The 19,560-nt window shown below is 31.0% G+C and overlaps 1 protein-coding gene and 2 pseudogenes across 1 annotated transcript; 2 read left to right on the top strand and 1 right to left on the bottom strand.

Annotated features, from left to right (window-relative positions):
• On the bottom strand, positions 1–869 carry LOC114397360 (annotated as a pseudogene).
• A 9,346-nt stretch (positions 870–10,215) lies between these two features.
• On the top strand, positions 10,216–13,394 carry LOC114396326 (pyruvate decarboxylase 2). The gene is made up of 6 exons (XM_028358233.1): positions 10,216–11,011; positions 11,432–11,595; positions 11,680–12,330; positions 12,427–12,544; positions 12,698–12,886; positions 12,992–13,394. The coding sequence occupies exons 1-6, from the start codon at positions 10,478–10,480 to the stop codon at positions 13,160–13,162; spliced, it is 1,827 nt and encodes a 608-aa protein (XP_028214034.1). The 5' UTR covers positions 10,216–10,477; the 3' UTR covers positions 13,163–13,394.
• Positions 13,395–17,029: 3,635 nt separating this feature from the next.
• LOC114397361 lies at positions 17,030–19,560 on the top strand (annotated as a pseudogene).

The raw sequence follows: 19,560 nt of genomic DNA on the forward strand, positions 1-19,560 counted from the left end.
CTATCGGTGTTTCATAGGATACAACAAAGGCTTTGGAGGCATTTCTAGGATATCAAGTTCCTCTTCTAGCATCTCTACTACTTTTTTCATTGAAGGATGGTAATAGGGTTTTAATTGAATGCACTAAAGTGCAACTATGATCATCTTCTTTACTATATTGTTTTCCTCCTCTTTGCTATCATCCAATTTTATGTCTTCTCCTTCATTAAATTGATCATAAATCCATGTGGGAAAGAAAACTTGGCTTGAGTTTTCTGCTTGAGAATTCACATTCTTCTGTCTATACGCCATTTCCATCAACAACATTCCAAAGCTGTAAACTTCAGCCTTGAAGGAGACTACTCCAATATTCCTATAGAACAATTCTGGCGCCATGTAGCCAATTGTGCCTCTTGCAGCAGTCAAAGGATGATGCTATCATCTACAGGATACAGCTTTGCAAGTACAAAATCTGAAATTTTTGGGACGAAGTTTTCGTCAAGAAGAATGTTGTAGGGCTTGATATCAAAATGTAGAATTTGCATGTCACACCCCTCATGCAAATAGGCAATCCCATGGGCTACTCCAAGAGATATTTGATATATTTGATCATAACTTAAGGGGATATTTTCTTCTTTAGGGAATATATACTTGTCAAGAGAGCCAAAGGGCATGAATTCATAAACAAGTGCGCGCTTTAGTCCCTCAACACAATATCCAATAAGCCTAACTACATTCACATGGTGTATCCTTCCAATGGTTGCGAATTCACTAATAGAATCTTCGCCATTGGTATTGGATTTTTCCAACATCTTTATAGCAGCTTAAGGCCTGCTGCGTAGCTTCCCTTTATTCACAGATCTGAATCCCCCTTGACCCACTCTGGTCATATTCACGATTTCTGAATAAGAGTACCTTATATTTTCGTATGTTGGTAGATGTATTCTACTAAATATGGTGATGAAAAATACCAATAACAAATGATATTTGAGACACAATTCTGAAGAATATGTATGATGGGAGAACATGCCGTGCAGTGAGTAATCCTAGGTAATATGGTGCTGTTCCAGCAAAATCATCATCAGATGACTGCAACTCATGGCCATAACGCAATTCATATAGTCCTGTCACGTGTCGCCAAGGTGAGATGTAGAAACATATTTGCAATGCCAATTTTTTGGTTGCAATCAAGAGCGCATTTGCAGCTCTATATGTTCACTATTTTATTTATTTCTCTTAAAATTTAAGCTGACATCAATATTTTTTATCTGATGTGCTACAAAACCCAACATATTGTATGAGCAAGCGCAGTGGTACAGCTAGCTTAAAAAGGTACGGGATCTTACCTTCCACAAGTCCACGGAAATAATCTGCAAGAAAATATTTAAGTTAATATGAATCAATCTGAAATGCATCATACACTAGTTATAAAATTGACTCGTGGTTGAAGAGAGAAGAGTGGCTAAGAATCTCTCCAACTAACATTGTAACAAAGCTAATAATTAACATTTGATGATCATAAAAAATATACATACAACACAATTATTAGATTCCTTTTAATCTTTGAGTAAGTATCCAAAAATGATAAATTTAATATAGAACACATTGGTAATCTTAAAATTTCCTCTCAAAAGTAATCTTAAAATAAAATCACAATTACAAGTTATTTTAGTTCAATTTTAGCTGGACACAATTAATTCTTTAGGAGGAATATCATGATCTGCATTTATGAACTTTAAGAAATAAAGTAAGATTCATGTATTCGTGACATCTTTAAATTCTTAAAGATCAATATATATTCATTCATACAAAAACTTGTAAAAAAAAACAAAATAAAAGATTAATATATTCATTTCTAAGATTTTTCAACCCTATGAATATTGACATTGTAATAATGTAAGATTTTACTGTTTTCACATATAAGAGAACGATTAGTCTCTGATTCAATGGATTGGGAGACCCTAATAGTATCTAGAAAAAGATTAATTCTTTTATACACAAGTCAATAAAATTTAATTAGATATATGGATGAATCTGTAAGAATTCAATCAATCAACCTAATTTGATTTTAACAATCAATCATCAATCCTAACTACATGAATGTAGAGAAAAATTCGTGCATAAAGATAAACGAAACCCCATTGTGTTCCCATACTCATAACCATGATGAAAAACTAATTGCGGAAGCTTACCTGGATTAGCCATGATGAAATGATGAAAGGTTGATGAGGTTCAATATTAGTTTTATGATCTTTCAAATGTAGAGAGCTTTGTGTTTTTTTTCTGAATTTTCTATTTTGGGATAAAGAAAAAAAAAATTCAAAGTGTGCATTCTATTATTCATCTCTACAAATATGGACTATAATCTCTTGTATTGGTAAATATCATTGGTTATCCCAAATTTAATAATTATAATTTGATCCCTCATCAAATTATAATATCACCAATTATATCTATACAATTAGTCACATATATATTCTTAATCATAATTTTATATTGATTAAATCATTCTATTTATAATCCAAAATTGCTAGCGGAACTCAAATGGAATAGATCTTGTAAGTGTGTGGGAGAGAGAATTCATACTAAGCGAATTGTTGTTTTACCCATATACATAGACAATCAACGGGAAGTTTCCTCGCCTCTTAAACTGTCTTTCATAAAATCTGCATTATGACAATTGAAAAACCATTAATTATTGATTAAAATAATAAAACCATTAATTAAGCTATCGAAAGCTATTTATTAATTAAGCAATCTAAAGTAGTATAAATATAATTTACTCTTAAACTTATCCACAAATTAATATTTTTTTATTCATTAAAAAAAACAACAAAGCTCAACTTAAAGAATCTTTGAGTGGGAGAGTTCTTAGTTGAGGGGAGGGAGAGTTCCACAAATTAATATTATTCCACCAATAACATTTAGGCTAATATTAACTAATATCTTAAGGCATTGTTTAAGATCTAAAAGAAGAAAGAATATTCTTTAACATCTTAAGAATATTGGTTAACAAAATCCAAAAGGGTGGTTTGATTGCGCAAAATCAAAAATAATTAAAAAAAAATCTGAATTAAAGTAAAGTGGTGAAGATGTTAAACTCTCACTATTTTTTTTAAAATTCTTGAATAATAATTTTTTCTCTCTAACCAAATCACATCTAAGACACTCTTGAGAAAGAGAGAGAAATTTTAAATGTGATTAAAATTTGAATTGAAGAATAATCTCATAATTGATTTAAAAGATCGACACTTGTGAAATCCCTCGCGATCCTACCAGAAAGAAAAAAACCCTAAGATTTAAGCCAAAATACCAGACGTTATAATTAACAAATTGTTCTTACCAAACGTTCCTACATGTGCGTATTGCGAGACACGGGGACAGACATTGTCAGGTTCAACCTGCAGGGTTGGGAAAACGTATGTCCTGCACAAACCTTCCAGCCACGAAAGCTCAACACCATATTCCAATCTATTTCGTATATCCGAGCTGGAAGTGCTTAACTGATCTTTAAAAATGCCAGGCCAGGACATCATGTATATCATCTCGATCTTCACGAAACTCATCAACCAGCCTCAAATCCCTCAAATAATTGCCTCCGATACTAATATAAACCCTCCTTTTCTTCTTCTGATTTTTCCATGGCCAATGCGAATCATTCATGCACCCGCCAATCTCAACGAATTTATTGGGTTTTCAGTGCTCAAATATGTTACAAGCTTTGACAACTCGAAAGTTTTTTTATGCACGATTTGCAACCAATATGAACCATTGGATTAATAGAACCGGGTCTGATCATGCCTATAGGAATCATAATTGTTGTTGAGCTGGTGAAGTTAAAGGCAGACAAAGAATAACGAGGAAGAAATGAGTAACTATTCTCCTTAATATTTGAGTCTATGTTATGAATGGGAAGAAAAACACAGAACATTATGCAGCAACAGAACAATATGCAGAATCAAATGATGCAGCAAAATCAGAGCATGAGGCAGAACCAAACAAGGAAGAATGCCGAAGGCCAAAAAGGGAAATCAACAAGCCTTATTACCTTAAGGACTTTGTCAACAAGTAGTGGAGTGAGCATGCATGGCTGACCTGGCAGGAGGTAGTGCGTGCCCAAGGATTTCCCTGTCGGCTGAGCAGTACAATGCTGTTAGGATTTGCATTTCACTTTTTGTAATTTTTGCTTTTCCTCCAAGGCAACATGCCAAAACACCATTAGCAAATTGTTAGAAGAAAAGCCTATATATAGCAAACAATGTATTCTAATGGAAGCAATCAATATAAACAGAAAAGTTTCTCTCCTTTAATCCCCCTTTTCTGAAGGTACCTACCTAGACCTGGAACGCTAGGATCTTATGAGCAGAATTTCTGCTCATAACAGTCTACCACTCGGATTATGTAGTTTATGTAGTCGATTGCCTTCACATAGTATTTGACTGAAATTAAGTAAGTACAACACTGTGAGGTTATTCTGGCAGAATAAATTGTACCTGGAGTCACTGCAGTGTTCTGGATGTCTCCACAAGAAGAAGGACACATTGGAGGCTGTTTCAAGGAACAGGAGAAGCACCAAAAATGAGTATAAGACGACTTTCTCTCCGTAGCTCTCCATCCTAAATTTAGAAGATGATATTCATACATTTCAGAATGGTACAATTTACTTCTAATTCTATCTTATTTTTCTCTCGAATAATTGAATTATTTATACATGATTGATGATGTAGTATGATAGAAAGACAAATATAGAGAGAGAGAAAAATTATTAATTGGATATTTAAAATTTGTCAAATGCTAATAAGTCTCTTAAGATGATTGATTAAAGAAATTATAGTAAAAAATATTTTATTAAGAAACAAAAAATTATGTTGTTTATGATCTTTTTTATACTCTTTTATGATATAATTTTTTCTTTTAACTTCTTAACCAATATCCTAAGAATTCTGGTTATAATGTTCTTAAAATTTTTAGTTATCAAAATACAACTACTTTTTTCTCTTTATCTCTTTTCATTTTTCTCATCATATTATATATTATATGAGTTTCTCTCTCTAGTCTCTCCTCCCTCTCGCATTCATCCAAATTAGGGTTTATGTCTATCATTTCTTTTAGTAATATAGAATTTGATTTGATTTGATTTAAATATAACACAGAATTTTGTGGGTTTAATTTATTGTTATAATTTAACAAATTCATCAACTAAACTTAAATAATTAGTAGTATTATGCTATATTATTTTATAAATGAATTTTCATTTTTTGTTAAATCTTGTTTAGCATATCTTAGTTGAAAAATATTTTCACTTCTATTTAATATTATTATAAAATAATATTATTCACTCTTTTTGTAACTTGTAACATATCTGTAATTTATGCATCACTTGATATTTAACACTACTTTTAAACAATATTGATACATTCTTTTTTAACATATAATAGTAAAATATTCATCTTGGTTATAAAGCAAACAAAATGTAATAAATTATTTAATACTTATTATTAATTATCATAAAAAATCACATATTACAAGCTTATCATAAAAAAGTAAACTATAAATCACATATTATAACCATTATACATTTAAAATAATACTAGCTACATAATGTTAAACATTCATTAAATAAAATCAATATAATTATAATATACTGTTTGATTTGGGTTTTATAACACAATCCAAAAACTGAACAAAATTGTAAAAATATATATATATATATTTTTTAGATTTTTATTTTATTTTTTTTGTTTAAGTGGGTTTCATTTTTTTGGATTGACATAGTGGTTTATGAATAATTTGGTTCACTTTTAAACAACTCTATACATACTTACTCCATGCTCAAACTCAACTTTTTTTTATCAGAAGAATGGAAGCAGCAAGGATCAAACTCTTGATTACTTGATCATAGATATTTTGATACAATGTCAAGAATCAACTAATCTGAAAATTTTCATAAAAGTCCATGATCCAATTGAAAAATAATAGGTTAGAGATTTAATTAAAAAATAAATACAAATTTAAATATCTAATTGAAAAAAAATAGTTCACCAATGTAATTAAAAATTATCAAATAGTTCAAAGATCTCCAAATAAATTAAATCTCTTTCATAAATTAAAATTAACTTATGCTTAAACTTGTTTATGAAAACTCTGTTATTTAACTCCTCCCAAAGTTAATTTTAATTTATGCATAAATTAATTTTAACTCATGAGAGAAATTTATTTATTTTTTATTTTCTTTTCTTATAAGTACTTATTAAAAAAATTATATAATTAGACTAAAATGTAATTAAAGAAAAAACTGTAAATTTAATAGTCAAGCACATAAGATTTTGGGTAAAACTCAGAACCTGATGATAGAATTTTAGTAAGTTGTAGTCAGAAGAATCCAATAATTTAGAATAAAATATTTCTTAAAAATTAATATATATATATATATATATATATATATATATATATATATATATATTGACTTCACAATGATAAAAATTATTAGAAATAAAATATCTAAATAATAAAAACTAATGATAAAATATAGTATATTTATAATATACAATGTTGTTATGTTTTTTATTGTTTTAAAATTAAAATAAATTCAGTTAGAATTAAAATAAAAATAAAATAAGAATTAAAAATATAAGATAGTTTATGGAACTTATTTAATAGTTTTATAGAGATTAGTTAAGCTATATAAAACACAAAATATATATGTGTCGCGAACTCGCATTAGAATCCACATAAACACAAAAGACTTAAAGCAACTTATAGGGGTAACCAAAAAAGCAACATAGGTGAGTTGCACTACTAAATTTGCTCTAACATAACACTATTGAATTGCAATTTTAATGGACTCACAAGTGATTTTTAATCTATGAAAAATTACTAATACATATATATTAAAAAATAAACATAAAAGCATATTAAATATAATAAAGTGATGTATCTAAGTAACATATATAAGATATTCAATAAATACTTATATTTTATCAATTTTTATTTATTAAACTAAATTATTTTTTCTTACAAAAGACTAAATTACTTTAATTTACTTGAAATCACCTTAAAGTCCTTAATTTTTTATATGTGAGAATAAAAAATTTATAATGACTCACATTTTTAATCAACAAATTAAATACACTCCTTGACTATTAAAAGTTCTCATTAAATCAATATAGGTCAATTCTAAATTTCAAATTCAACGAAAGAAACACAGGATACAACACTACCCTCTCGCAATATCAGTTGAGCAAATACTATATTATATGGTACTAAAAAGTCGATAAGAAAATTATATATTACATGGAACACTATAAATTTTACTTTAAGTTCCTCTCCTTGTTGACATCTGTGAGAGTGATTGATGCTCACGAGTCACCGTTCACCATCATGGCAAATATTGCTAGTACTTGGAATCTTACCGCGCGAGCCACGTGAAAGTCACGACGAACTGACACGATTCAAATCACACTCGCATGCACGTGGCTTCAATTCATTACTTCCAACTTGCTTCAAAAGCCTGCGTGATTTTTGTTAAATTCAATTACCAGCGACTTCCCTGGTTCCTGACCTCACAAATCAATGGATTTATTTATTTATTAACAACCATCTTAATTACTTGATTTAATTTAAGGTTTATTATTCATATTTAAGAATTTTTATCTGTCCTCTACCATGTATTTTTGTGGGAGTCAAATTTATGTTTTATCCCACACAAACTCTGTCTGTTATCAACTGAGTTATAATCTTGAGTAAAAAAATGAATTATGAACACCTTTAATTTTTAAGTATATATTTTTTTCTTCATCTTTATTTTTAGCTGACCCTTTGTCTATGCCGTCTTTAATTTCTTTTTTGGTTTTGTTCACAAGAGTTACATTCATAATTACTTAAATTTAGAAACATTAGATTTTTTTGGAATATTGAATCAATACAATTAAATATAAACATTTTCCCATTATTATTTTAAGTTGAATTCTAAATATAAGGACCAAGATTTTACTCAATTTAGCAATTCAACTAATTTTATATATTCGTTAAAAATAATTGTGTTGGATAGTAGTTTCGGGTAGGTTATTCTTCCCCAACTCTATTAATGTTTCGATATGAATAAATTAAATATTTATGATTACCTAAGAATTTAAAACATGATTTTAAACATCATAAAACGAAAACAAACAAATAAAGTTTAACGTTACACATCATAATTTTATTTAATGATTTAAATTTCATGCAAAATTTAAAATATCTCGAATAACATATTTAGTTTAAAATATATATTATAATAATGATTTTATTCTGAAAAATGTTGCTATGTCCATTTTGTCTTCTGATGTACAGGTTCAACCTTTTGAATAAAACTCATCCAACCTTCCACCCTAAAAAGAAGTCATTAGAGGACAATAAATACTTTTTCTGATTATACAAATGAAAAAACTCGTTTGTAATTAAATTTGCTGGTACTAACAAAATAAGTGTTATGATCTTTATTCTTAATTTAGTGCCTTCACCAAAATAAGTACCCCATCTTCATTTGTGTTACGTGTAGCAAATAGCAATTGCTTCTCTTATCACATTGTGAGCGATCGATGAAAGCTAAGCTGTAAGCCGAAGATGAAATGATTTGATTTATTCTCATCTCTATTTCATCTGTGGACAAAAATGGATTAAATTTAGATTTTATAAAATATTGAACTTAGCTTCCTTTCCAAATTCAAGCACAAGCTTGACCTTATTTATTTGATAATTGATATTTTTATATATATTTGAATTAACTTTTTAAAGACTGTCTTGACTTTTTTTTATGACAGTAAATACTATATCTTGACTTGAGAATTTATTTTGAAAACTTACTTAAAAGTAAGGCCAATTAAATAAATTAAGACTATCTCTATATTATTAATAACTAGATTAATTAACAATTATATAACTCAAATATCCAATGATAAATTTGATATAATAACTACATTATTAATATTATAGGGAAAAACAATAAAAAGTCAATAAGTTTCTCGTGGAATTGATAATGAATTTTACTATCAACTTATTCTTAAAAGAAAAAACTTTGAAATATAAATCATGTTTCTTCAAAAATAATTTTAACTTAAATTAATTTTATAAAATCAATTTCATTCCAAATTTGTTTTATAAAATTCTAACGTAACACACTTAAAAATTCCGCGTCTGCCACTGTGCCATTGACCATGACCATAATACCGTTTACGATTTTGCTTTTTGGTTCTGTGGTCCAGTTTATATTTAGGACCAAACAAACCTTTGCAATCATTTTGCAGTTTTCTTTCCCTTTGCTCGCTCAATAGTAGACAGAAAACTAGGTTCGTCTTTGAAGTTTGAATTTCCGAGATTCCAGAACAGTGAAGAAAGGGAAAACACAAACAACACTAACCAATTTCATTATTTATTTTTAGTATAATTAATAATATATATTTTTAACACATTTTTCTTAACATACAGTTTATTATTAATTAATATTCATTAAAAATATAAAATTAAAAGAAAAAAATCATGAAATAAATATTAAATCTATCAAAACTTCTAAATTTTAAGAAAATTTATCAATAATAAAGAGTATCTTAATTGTTATTATAAAACAACTTTAGAAAGTTTTACAATCATAAATCACTATTTATTTAAAATAATTTTTAAGAAGTTAAATATTTATGATTAGATAATCTAAAAATGAATAACTTTTTCTTTAATAAAAGATACATTCAAAAGAGGAATAGATAAGTATTTTAGTTCCTCAACTTATGAACCGACAACAATTCAGTTTATAGAATAATAAAAATTCTGATTTAATTTTATATAAAAAAATATGATAATTTTGTGTTGTTATTAAGTTTATAGGATTATTTTACCATATTTAACTATAATGTTTAAGAATTAATTTAACATTAAATTATATTTAATAAATTTGATATTAGATTGTAGAGTTGAAAAATTAATTTATCTAATAAATCGTACAAAGAAAGTAAGTGCCAGACACTTTTTACCCATTCAAAAATTAAATTTAATCATTCAAAACCTAAATTATCTCTGATTTACACATCAAATTTGTCCTATATCCTCCAAAAGAGTGTTAAGAATGTTTTGAAAAATTTTCTATTTTACTTTTATTTTTATGAAAAAAAGCTCAAAATAAAAAGAAGAAACCTACTACTTGCGAGTCAGGACACAACCACCAACACCAAAAAGGAAACAGTAAACCGCCCCTGGTATATGCCAACAATACAATCCCATTTCCAGGCTACTTTGTTTCTGTTACCACTTACCACTTTCCCAAGCCATCCATTCTCATACACAAAACTTTCCACCACATACTATATAAACATCCCATTCATTTCCACACTCTTCTCATTCAAGTCCTAAAATACCAAAAACCCATTCACTTTTCCACAAGCCTTAGTTCTTCTCATTTATTCTCTTTTTCAAAATACTTTCACTCTCTCTAACCTTCCAGTTCTCACTAAACCTCGTGAAGCTCGTGATGGACACCAAGATAGGTTCACTAGACGCGCCCAAGCCCAACAGCAACGACGTCGTATCATGCAACCACACCAGCAGCGCCGCCATCCAGCCCTGCTTGCCGGCGACGGTGATCAACGGCGCCGGCTGTAGTGACTCCACCTTGGGCGGCCACCTGGCCCGCCGGCTGGTGGAAATCGGCGTCACCGACGTGTTCTCCGTTCCCGGGGACTTCAACCTGACGCTGCTGGACCACCTCATCGCGGAGCCGGCGCTGAACCTGGTCGGGTGCTGCAACGAGCTCAACGCCGGGTACGCCGCCGACGGCTACGCGCGCGCCAGGGGAGTCGGCGCGTGCGTGGTGACGTTCACCGTCGGCGGCCTCAGCGTGCTCAACGCCATCGCCGGAGCGTACAGCGAGAACTTGCCGCTAATTTGCATCGTCGGTGGGCCCAACTCCAACGACTACGGCACCAGTCGGATCCTCCATCACACCATCGGGTTACCCGATTTCAGCCAGGAGCTGAGGTGCTTTCAGACCATTACTTGCTTCCAGGTCCCAATTCTCTCTCACTCACTCTGTTCTTATTTTATTTTTTTCTATCGTTTTTCTTTTGTATTTTCTCCCCATCTAGTTGGTTTTTTTTGTTAAAAATATCAGGATCAATTCCTCTTCCTTTTCCCTTCACTCTTCCCTAACCAATAAACCTTTTTCTTAATGTGAATGAGTCATGAAGTTGTTTGTTGCTACTTTTTATTTTTTATTTTATAAAAAAACTGAGGTGCATAAGTTGATTATAACTCCATTCATTGTTCTCTTATTTTCTTTCGTTTATTGAGAAGTTTATTCAAATAAGGTCTAAGTTATGTAGTTTTGTTATTTTTGGTTGTGCTTGTGTTGTGTGAAGTTTTTATCTGTTTATTTTACGGTGAAGGTAGTAATGTGGCTTTGGTGATTGGTTTTGTTTGATGATAGGCTGTGGTGAATAACTTGGAAGATGCTCATGAGTTGATTGATACAGCAATCTCAACTGCGCTGAAAGAAAGCAAACCTGTGTATATAAGCATTAGCTGTAACTTGCCTGGGATTCCTCACCCCACTTTCAGTCGTGACCCTGTTCGTTTTTCATTGTCTCCAAGGTCAGTTTTTCATTTTTGTTTTCTACTTGATTGGAAATGTTGATGATTAGTTGCTTATGTTTGTGATTTTTGTTTCCTAAGTAGATTGAGTAATAAGATGGGGTTGGAGGCCGCAGTGGAGGCAGCGGCGGAATTCCTTAACAAGGCAGTGAAACCAGTGCTGGTGGGTGGTCCTAAACTGAGGGTGGCAACAGCATCTGATGCCTTTGTCGAACTGGCTGATGCGTGTGGTTATGCGCTTGCTGTGATGCCGTCGGCTAAAGGGCAGGTTCCAGAGCACCATCCCCATTTTATCGGAACTTATTGGGGTGCTGTGAGCACTGCCTTCTGTGCTGAGATTGTGGAGTCTGCGGATGCATACTTGTTTGCTGGTCCAATTTTTAATGACTACAGCTCTGTGGGGTATTCACTTCTTCTCAAGAAGGAGAAGGCGATCATTGTGCAGCCTGATCGGGTTGTGATCGCTAATGGACCTGCTTTTGGGTGTGTGCTGATGAAGGATTTCCTCAAGGCACTTGCAAAGCGCCTCAAGCACAACAATACTGCATATGAAAATTACCACAGGATATTTGTCCCTGATGGGCATCCTTTGAAGGCTGCACCCAGAGAGCCTTTGAGGGTTAATGTTCTGTTCCAACATATACAAAATATGCTGTCTGGTGAAACTGCTGTAATTGCTGAGACAGGGGACTCCTGGTTTAACTGTCAAAAGCTGAAATTGCCAAAGGCATGTGGGTAAGTATCTAATAGAATGTGATGTGCTGTATTTATTTGTCATCTTGTTTTTTTAGTGTTTATACTTTATAGTGTTAATAAAAATTCTGTTAACAGGTATGAGTTCCAAATGCAATATGGTTCAATTGGATGGTCTGTTGGTGCTACTCTTGGTTATGCTCAAGCCGTTCCTGAGAAGCGAGTGATTGCCTGCATTGGTGATGGAAGTTTTCAGGTTTGTTTTGCATAACTACTTAAAGCATGATTTCCATCAGAAAGTAATATATTTTTCCTCGAGCATTTCAAATTTTCACTAAATCTTCACTCGAATACAATTCTTGAATTGAATTATGGTTTTTTAATCTTTTATTTTTAAAATGTTTTGCAGGTGACTGCTCAAGATGTATCGACAATGTTGCGGTGCGGGCAAAAAACCATCATCTTTCTGATCAACAATGGTGGATACACCATCGAGGTTGAAATTCATGATGGGCCGTACAATGTGATTAAGAACTGGAATTACACTGGGTTGATTGATGCAATCCACAATGGTGAAGGGAAATGCTGGACTGCCAAGGTGAGTTTCTTGACATTATCCTCAAACTTCATTGCTTTAAGTAAACATGGAGGAGTGTCGAAACTTGAATACCTTGTATTGATTCATGCATGCTTTTCATTTCAGGTGTTCTGTGAAGAGGAGCTAGTTGAAGCAATTGCAACAGCCACAGGACCCAAGAAAGACTCCTTATGCTTCATTGAGGTGATTGTTCATAAGGATGACACCAGTAAAGAATTGCTTGAATGGGGCTCAAGGGTTTCTGCTGCCAATAGCCGTCCTCCCAATCCTCAGTAATCTTCAGAATTTATCCTATGACTAAATTGCTGCAGTTGCCCTTTAGCTCTATGAAAGTGAGAATCATTTGAGATGATGCCCTTGTAGGGAATTTACCTTTGTTAATGGCTTCAAACATTTATGCTAAACTGACTCCCCACTTGTTTGTGTAAATTCTTTCACTTTTGTTCACCTTTGTTTATCACCTTTGTTCATTTCGATTATTCTTAAGTAAAGCATCGTTTTTTTTATCCTTTTCTGTTTGCTACATTTTGTTAAACAGGAACCGATTTCATAATTGTTTTTTTTCCCTTTTAATTTAATTTATTATATTTTTTCTTACATTTTTTTATAAAATTTGAACTGTTTTTTTTTTAATTTTACTATTTTTCATATATTAATTTATAAAAAAATATAATTTATCTAGAATAGGATTTAAAAAATAATTAATGCTTAAATGAAATTCAATTTTTTTTAAAAAATATCGCATGAATTATCATATGATTTATATTGTATTTAAATTTAGTTAAATATTGTTCTTGTTATGATTTATAAATTATCATATGGTTTTTTTTCTTTAATGTGAGAAAAAATTAATTATTATCTAAATACTCAAAATACGAAGTTTATTCAAATTATTACTTGTAATGAGATTATACTATTCATGTTCAATCAATTAATTATTATATTAAAAGAACTTTTAAACTAACAAATAAAAATAGATAATATATAAAAAAAGAAAGATTTAGTTACACTACATAAAATGTATGTGAGGGTAAGTTGTTGTTCAATCTTTATTTTAAAAATGTAAAAGTAATTAAATACTAAATATTTTTATTTTTAACTAAATGAATTTTAAATCAATTTTATTTTATTTTAGTAAAACATTTTAAAAAGATTAATTTAATAATTGAAATATGAATTGAAATATAAAATATATAAAAAGATGTGTTGAATAAAACATGGATAAGTGTTTTTAATATTTATAAAAAAATTGTTATAATTTATCTCATTGTGTTCTAAAAAATGTAAAAAATAATACAAAGTGTTCTCAAAATAAAATTATTTTTTATTTAAACATAAATATAGGTAATTAAAAAGGAAAAAAAAATAAAAGAAAAAACTAATTATGAAATCAATTTTTCAAGAATTGGTTTTATAACACTTTTAAAAAAAATACTTTAAAAATCGGTTCATTGAAAAAAAAGTGAGAAATCAGGTTGGTGAAAATCGATTTCTGACTTGCTTAATTGTTTTTATTGATAGAATAAATATTTTTTTATTGTCTTATTTGAATAAATATTTTTTTTTATATAAGTTATGTTTGGAAAGTGTGCCGCTCAATTGAGATTTTGAGATGGCTAGATTTGAAGTTTTAGGATGAAAATGACATGTGAATCTATTGAGCGGTGCTGGCTTAATTTATTTTGCTATTATCAGTACGAGGGCCAGTCACATCTGCGAACACAGGCTAAACAACAAAAATTCCTCGTCAAATTTTACATTTTTTGCTCATTGATGATTCATGAACATGAGTTGCAGAACATGGGATTTTTTTTTTTTATAGGGATTAAAGTTAAAACAATTCACGCAATTTACAAGTATATTGTATCACCGCTTGATTCGCATACATAATTATTATTTTTTATTTTGTCGTCTTGCACAATGAAAGGTGTGAAGGTGCCTCTTGAAAAAGCATAGGTGAGAGGGACTCCACATCGTATGTCCAGTGAATCTTCCTGGTTGGTATAGTCTTTGATCCTAAATTCGCTTCAGTCGGCAACTTGAATGAGATAATGGGTTAATGGGTCACTGATTTAATATGTGGATCAGGATTATTTGATATGATATATGTTAAAAAAATTTAAGATATATTTATTATATAGAAATATATAACTAATAAGAAAAATTCATCATATTTTAAAATTTAAAATAATAATTGAAGTATTAAAATTAATAACATAAATCTATAAATAATAATTCAATAATATAATTATACAAGTTCTGAATTTTTTAAAGCATGATGAAACATTTTCTTTTACGCGAAACAAATATAAAAAATCAGATAGTGTCATCGGATTTACTTCAACCCGACTTCATCTAGCCGGGTCATCCCGAGCTAGATACATGATCAGTCTAATAACCAAATCGGTTTGATTATGTTACTGGATCTCGATTGAACTGATTTGATCGGTCGGATTAGATTGAACTTTTGAACTATGATATATGGTAAAAAAATAAAGTTAGATATGATATTTATAATAAGATTTAGTTTTTCTATAGTAAGATTTTATTCTTAGTGCGAGGGTAGGTATATGAGATTTAGTTATGAATTTGCATAATTTTGGGTTATTATATGTAAAGCGAGTTTGGCTATTATGTAGAATTATAGATACGTACATATGTATTTTAAATAAATGAATTTTTTTTATTAAAAGTATGTCAGAAAAAAAAATCCTTCACAGTTTTATAAAGTATTAAGAGTAATGATATACACAATTCTATTTTTGGGACGTATGAACAAAAAGAAAAACTAGATAAAGAAGAAAAAAATTATAAATGTAACAAATAATACGATGAAAAATAAAAATAGAGATAAAAAATGATATGAAAGAAAAAGTTAGTATATATTTAGTATTTTTCTAGTGCTAATTTATTATAACAGCTTTTATTTTATAATTTTCATATTAAAACAATATTTGTAGCAATAATCATGAATTATATCTATTTAATATAATTTAATAATGTGTATAAAAAATATAATTTAATACTATACTTTCTCTTAAGAGATTTAATGTCTTTTGGTATGATTTACCAACACTTGAAACATTTTATCCTTTGTTATGATTTTACTAACGCTTGAAGGGGTGATGTTTTCTTAATTTAAGAGTACACTATTATTTGTACAACAAAAATAAGAGATAAACCATTTACTATTTTTTAGAGTAAATTACAACTCTTCCTAACAGGTGTTTGATTCACAGCTAATTTTTTTTAGTCTAAGAGATATTATTTCTGGAAATATAACATGAGAATGTTATTTCTGAATATTTTATAAGAAAAACGTGTTTGATTTACTATCAAAGACAGTGGAGAATATTTAAGTTCATTTCTTGAAAACAAGACATATGGAGCTGGCTTTTGAATGTTTAAGTTCAATTCATGAAAACAAGCTGAAGCTCTGCAAGTTGGCTAACTAGCTAACTCGTTGCGAATTCTGTTTATAACAATACAAGCCTATTCTATATTTTTATGACTGAAAATTTTCATTTTCAAAAACCATATAAATAATATCAACTTCCAATTTCAAGTGAATTTTTCAAAACATGTGTCGAGTTCCAACTATCACAACAGGGTTCCTATCCTCAAAACGTTGAATGATTATTATATTTCTATTAGTTGTTAGTTACACCTTCTTTTTTTTATGTATAAACAAGAGAGTGTTTAATCAGTTGCAAAAATTGAACTGGAAAATACATTTCCCACTAGTTTGAGCCTCACTATTCAGAGCTAAAAAAATATTATCATTTATGGAAAAAGAATAATCATTTGAACTTTACAGTGATGTCAAAAAGAGAAAAAGTGTGTTCTGGTGTCATAGTTGAACTGCACAGTAAATTGGCACGGTTTAACCACCCAATTCATAGATGGTTCCACTTATAAAAATGTTGAGCAAATGAAACTACACACTTCTGCAAGTAACCACCATTTAGAATTACTATTCCCAAAAGTTGAACTCAAGGATGGTGGTCCTGCCGGTGACAATAGGGATCATTTTCAATGAAAATCCAAACATTCTGGTGACTTTCAATAACAATATTCTACTTTGTGTGCCTATTTGACCTTATTTTTGTTGTTTCTGGCCCTTGTCTTGAGGATCAACAATCTATGCTGCTCAAACTTGTGTCCTAGAATCAAAGCATTGCTTGCTGTGAGTGGAGTGGTGTAACTAGTGACAATGAGGGACATGTTATTGGTCTTGACCTGAGTGGAGAATCAACCTATGGTGGACTTGACAATTCAAGTACTCTTTTTAGTCTCCAAAATCTGCAGGTTTTGCATATGGCTAGAAACAATTTCAATTCTGAGATACTGTCAGGATTCAGCAAACTGAAGAACTAAAACATATCTGAATTTGTCCTATGCTGTCTTTGTGGGGTATGCCTCACTTAACAATTCCAATGGAGATTTCTCAGTTTACAAGGTTGGTTACTATTGATATCTCTTTTTTCTATTATTCAACAGGACAACCGCAGAAACTTGAGAGCCTAGAGCTACAAAATTTTGTCCAAAGCTTCAGCAGGATTAGACAACTGTATATGGATGGTGTAAGCATAAAATGGGGACAAGATTGGTACAATGCATTGCTACCATTGCTTAGTCTTGAAGAGTTGAGCATGTCAAACTGCAATCTCTCAGGACCCCTTAATTCTTCACTGACCTGACTTGAGAACCTCTCAGTCATTCATCTTGATCACAACAACTTATCATCACCGGTGCCATAAACCTTTGCAAGTTTTCGAAATCTCAAAACTCTTGACCTTAGTTCTTGCAGGTTGACAGGAATATTTCCACACAAGATCTTTCAAGTAGCAACATTGGCTGATATAGACATAAACCTTTGTTTTGAATATGAGTAATCTTAGGAAGTTATCTATGTTGGATCTTTCCAACAACAATTTTCATGGTCAGCTGCATGAATTTTCAAATGTCTCTTTTTTCATGTTAGAGAAACTTGATTTAAGCGGAAATAATTTTGAAGGTTGGATTCCTCAGTCTATTTTTCATTTCAGATCACTTAATGTCCTTCAATTGTCATCCAACAATATCAATGGCACATTAAAGCTAGATGCTTTTAAGAGTCTTGCAAATATAACTATTCTAGATCTTTCATACAATAACTTGTTAATAGACACAAATGTTACTGAGGCACACTGATCTTACTTCCCTATGATGAGCATTGTGAAATTGGCTTCCTGCAACTTGATAGAATTCCCTAGTTTATTGAGAAACCAATCCCAAATAAGCACTTTAGACCTCTCAAGAAACCATATTCAAGGATCTATACCAACATGGATTTGGGAAACTTGACCAGCAATTAAATATTTCTCACAATATGCTCAGCAATTTAGAAGGACCAGAGCATAACTCTAGTTTCACTTTGAAAGTCCTTGACCTCCACTCTAACCAACTCCAAGCGAAGCATCCAATATCTCCGGTGAATGCCACTTATTTGGACTATTCAAGCAATAACTTGAGTTCTACTATTCCATCAGATGTTGGCACTAACTTGTTTTCCATAGTTTTGCTGTCTCTTTCAAAAAATAATTTATCTGGGAGTATTCCTCAGTCCTTGTGCAATAAACCAACTCTGTTAGTTCTTGATGTTTCCCATAATCACTTCAATGGGACAATTCCAGAGTGCTTAACACAGAACAAGTTTCATGGCAACATTCCAGTCACATTTTCAGCATCTTGTGCTCTAAGGACTCTAGATGTCAATGAGAATTTATTGGAGGGACCAGTTCCCAACTCTCTTGCGAATTGGACGTCATTAGAAGCATTAAATCTTGGAAACAATCACCTTAATGGTGGATTTCCATGCTTCTTAAAGAAGTTATCAAGACTCCATGTAATGGTTTTGAGGGGAAACCAATTCCATGGTCCAATTGCATGTCCTCACACTAAAAACACTTGGCACAAGCTTCAAATAATTGATCTGGCTCTCAACAATTTCAGTGGTTTAATCCCAGGAAAGTGGTTTAAAACCTTTGTAGCTATGATATTTGATGAAGTTCAAGATTATCAAAGTCCAATCACATAGGACATACATTTGGTGACATATATTATGAGGACTCATTGATCCTTACCTGAAAAGGAATACATATGGAGCCTTTTCATAATCTTATCTGTGGACACACTTCTCATCTAACAATTTTGAAGGGCCACTGCCAAAGGAGCTTGTGAACATTACAGGACTACATGTTCTCAACTAGTCACATAATGCTTGGATTTGTCTAGCAACTATTTTGATGGAGAAATTCCCACACAGTTGGCCAGTTTATGTTTCTTTTCATACCCGAACCTGGTGGATAGGATCCACACAGGTACAGAACTTCAATCATTAATTTGAAGCGAGGTTCTATGAAGGCAGTGATGGGTTGTGTCACGAAGTGCATGTGTTGTCATTGTCACCACGTGGAAGGGTGCATGAAATTGATTGGAATATCATGAGTGCTGAAATAGGATTCAGTTTTGGTCTTGGACTTGTTATTGGTTCCCTTGTGTTTTGGAAACAATGGTACAGCATGTTGACTTCATGTTGTTTCGTATCTTCCCCAGCTGAATCTCGAATACAAAAGATGTGGAGGACAGAGCTATCATTTTTTAAGGTGGAGGTATTAACCATTAGGGAGTGA

This window comes from Glycine soja, chromosome 18, assembly GCF_004193775.1.
Source record: "Glycine soja cultivar W05 chromosome 18, ASM419377v2, whole genome shotgun sequence".
Lineage (NCBI taxonomy): Eukaryota > Viridiplantae > Streptophyta > Magnoliopsida > Fabales > Fabaceae > Glycine > Glycine soja.

Bases quoted from the DNA above. Each gene is read 5' to 3' on its own strand.
- LOC114396326 (XM_028358233.1), top strand. From the start codon at position 10,478: ATGGACACCAAGATAGGTTCACTAGACGCGCCCAAGCCCAACAGCAAC. The intron at 12,545-12,697 runs GTTTGTTTTGCA...AATGTTTTGCAG, and splicing joins TTGGTGATGGAAGTTTTCAG to GTGACTGCTCAAGATGTATC. The intron at 12,887-12,991 runs GTGAGTTTCTTG...TTTTCATTTCAG, and splicing joins GGAAATGCTGGACTGCCAAG to GTGTTCTGTGAAGAGGAGCT.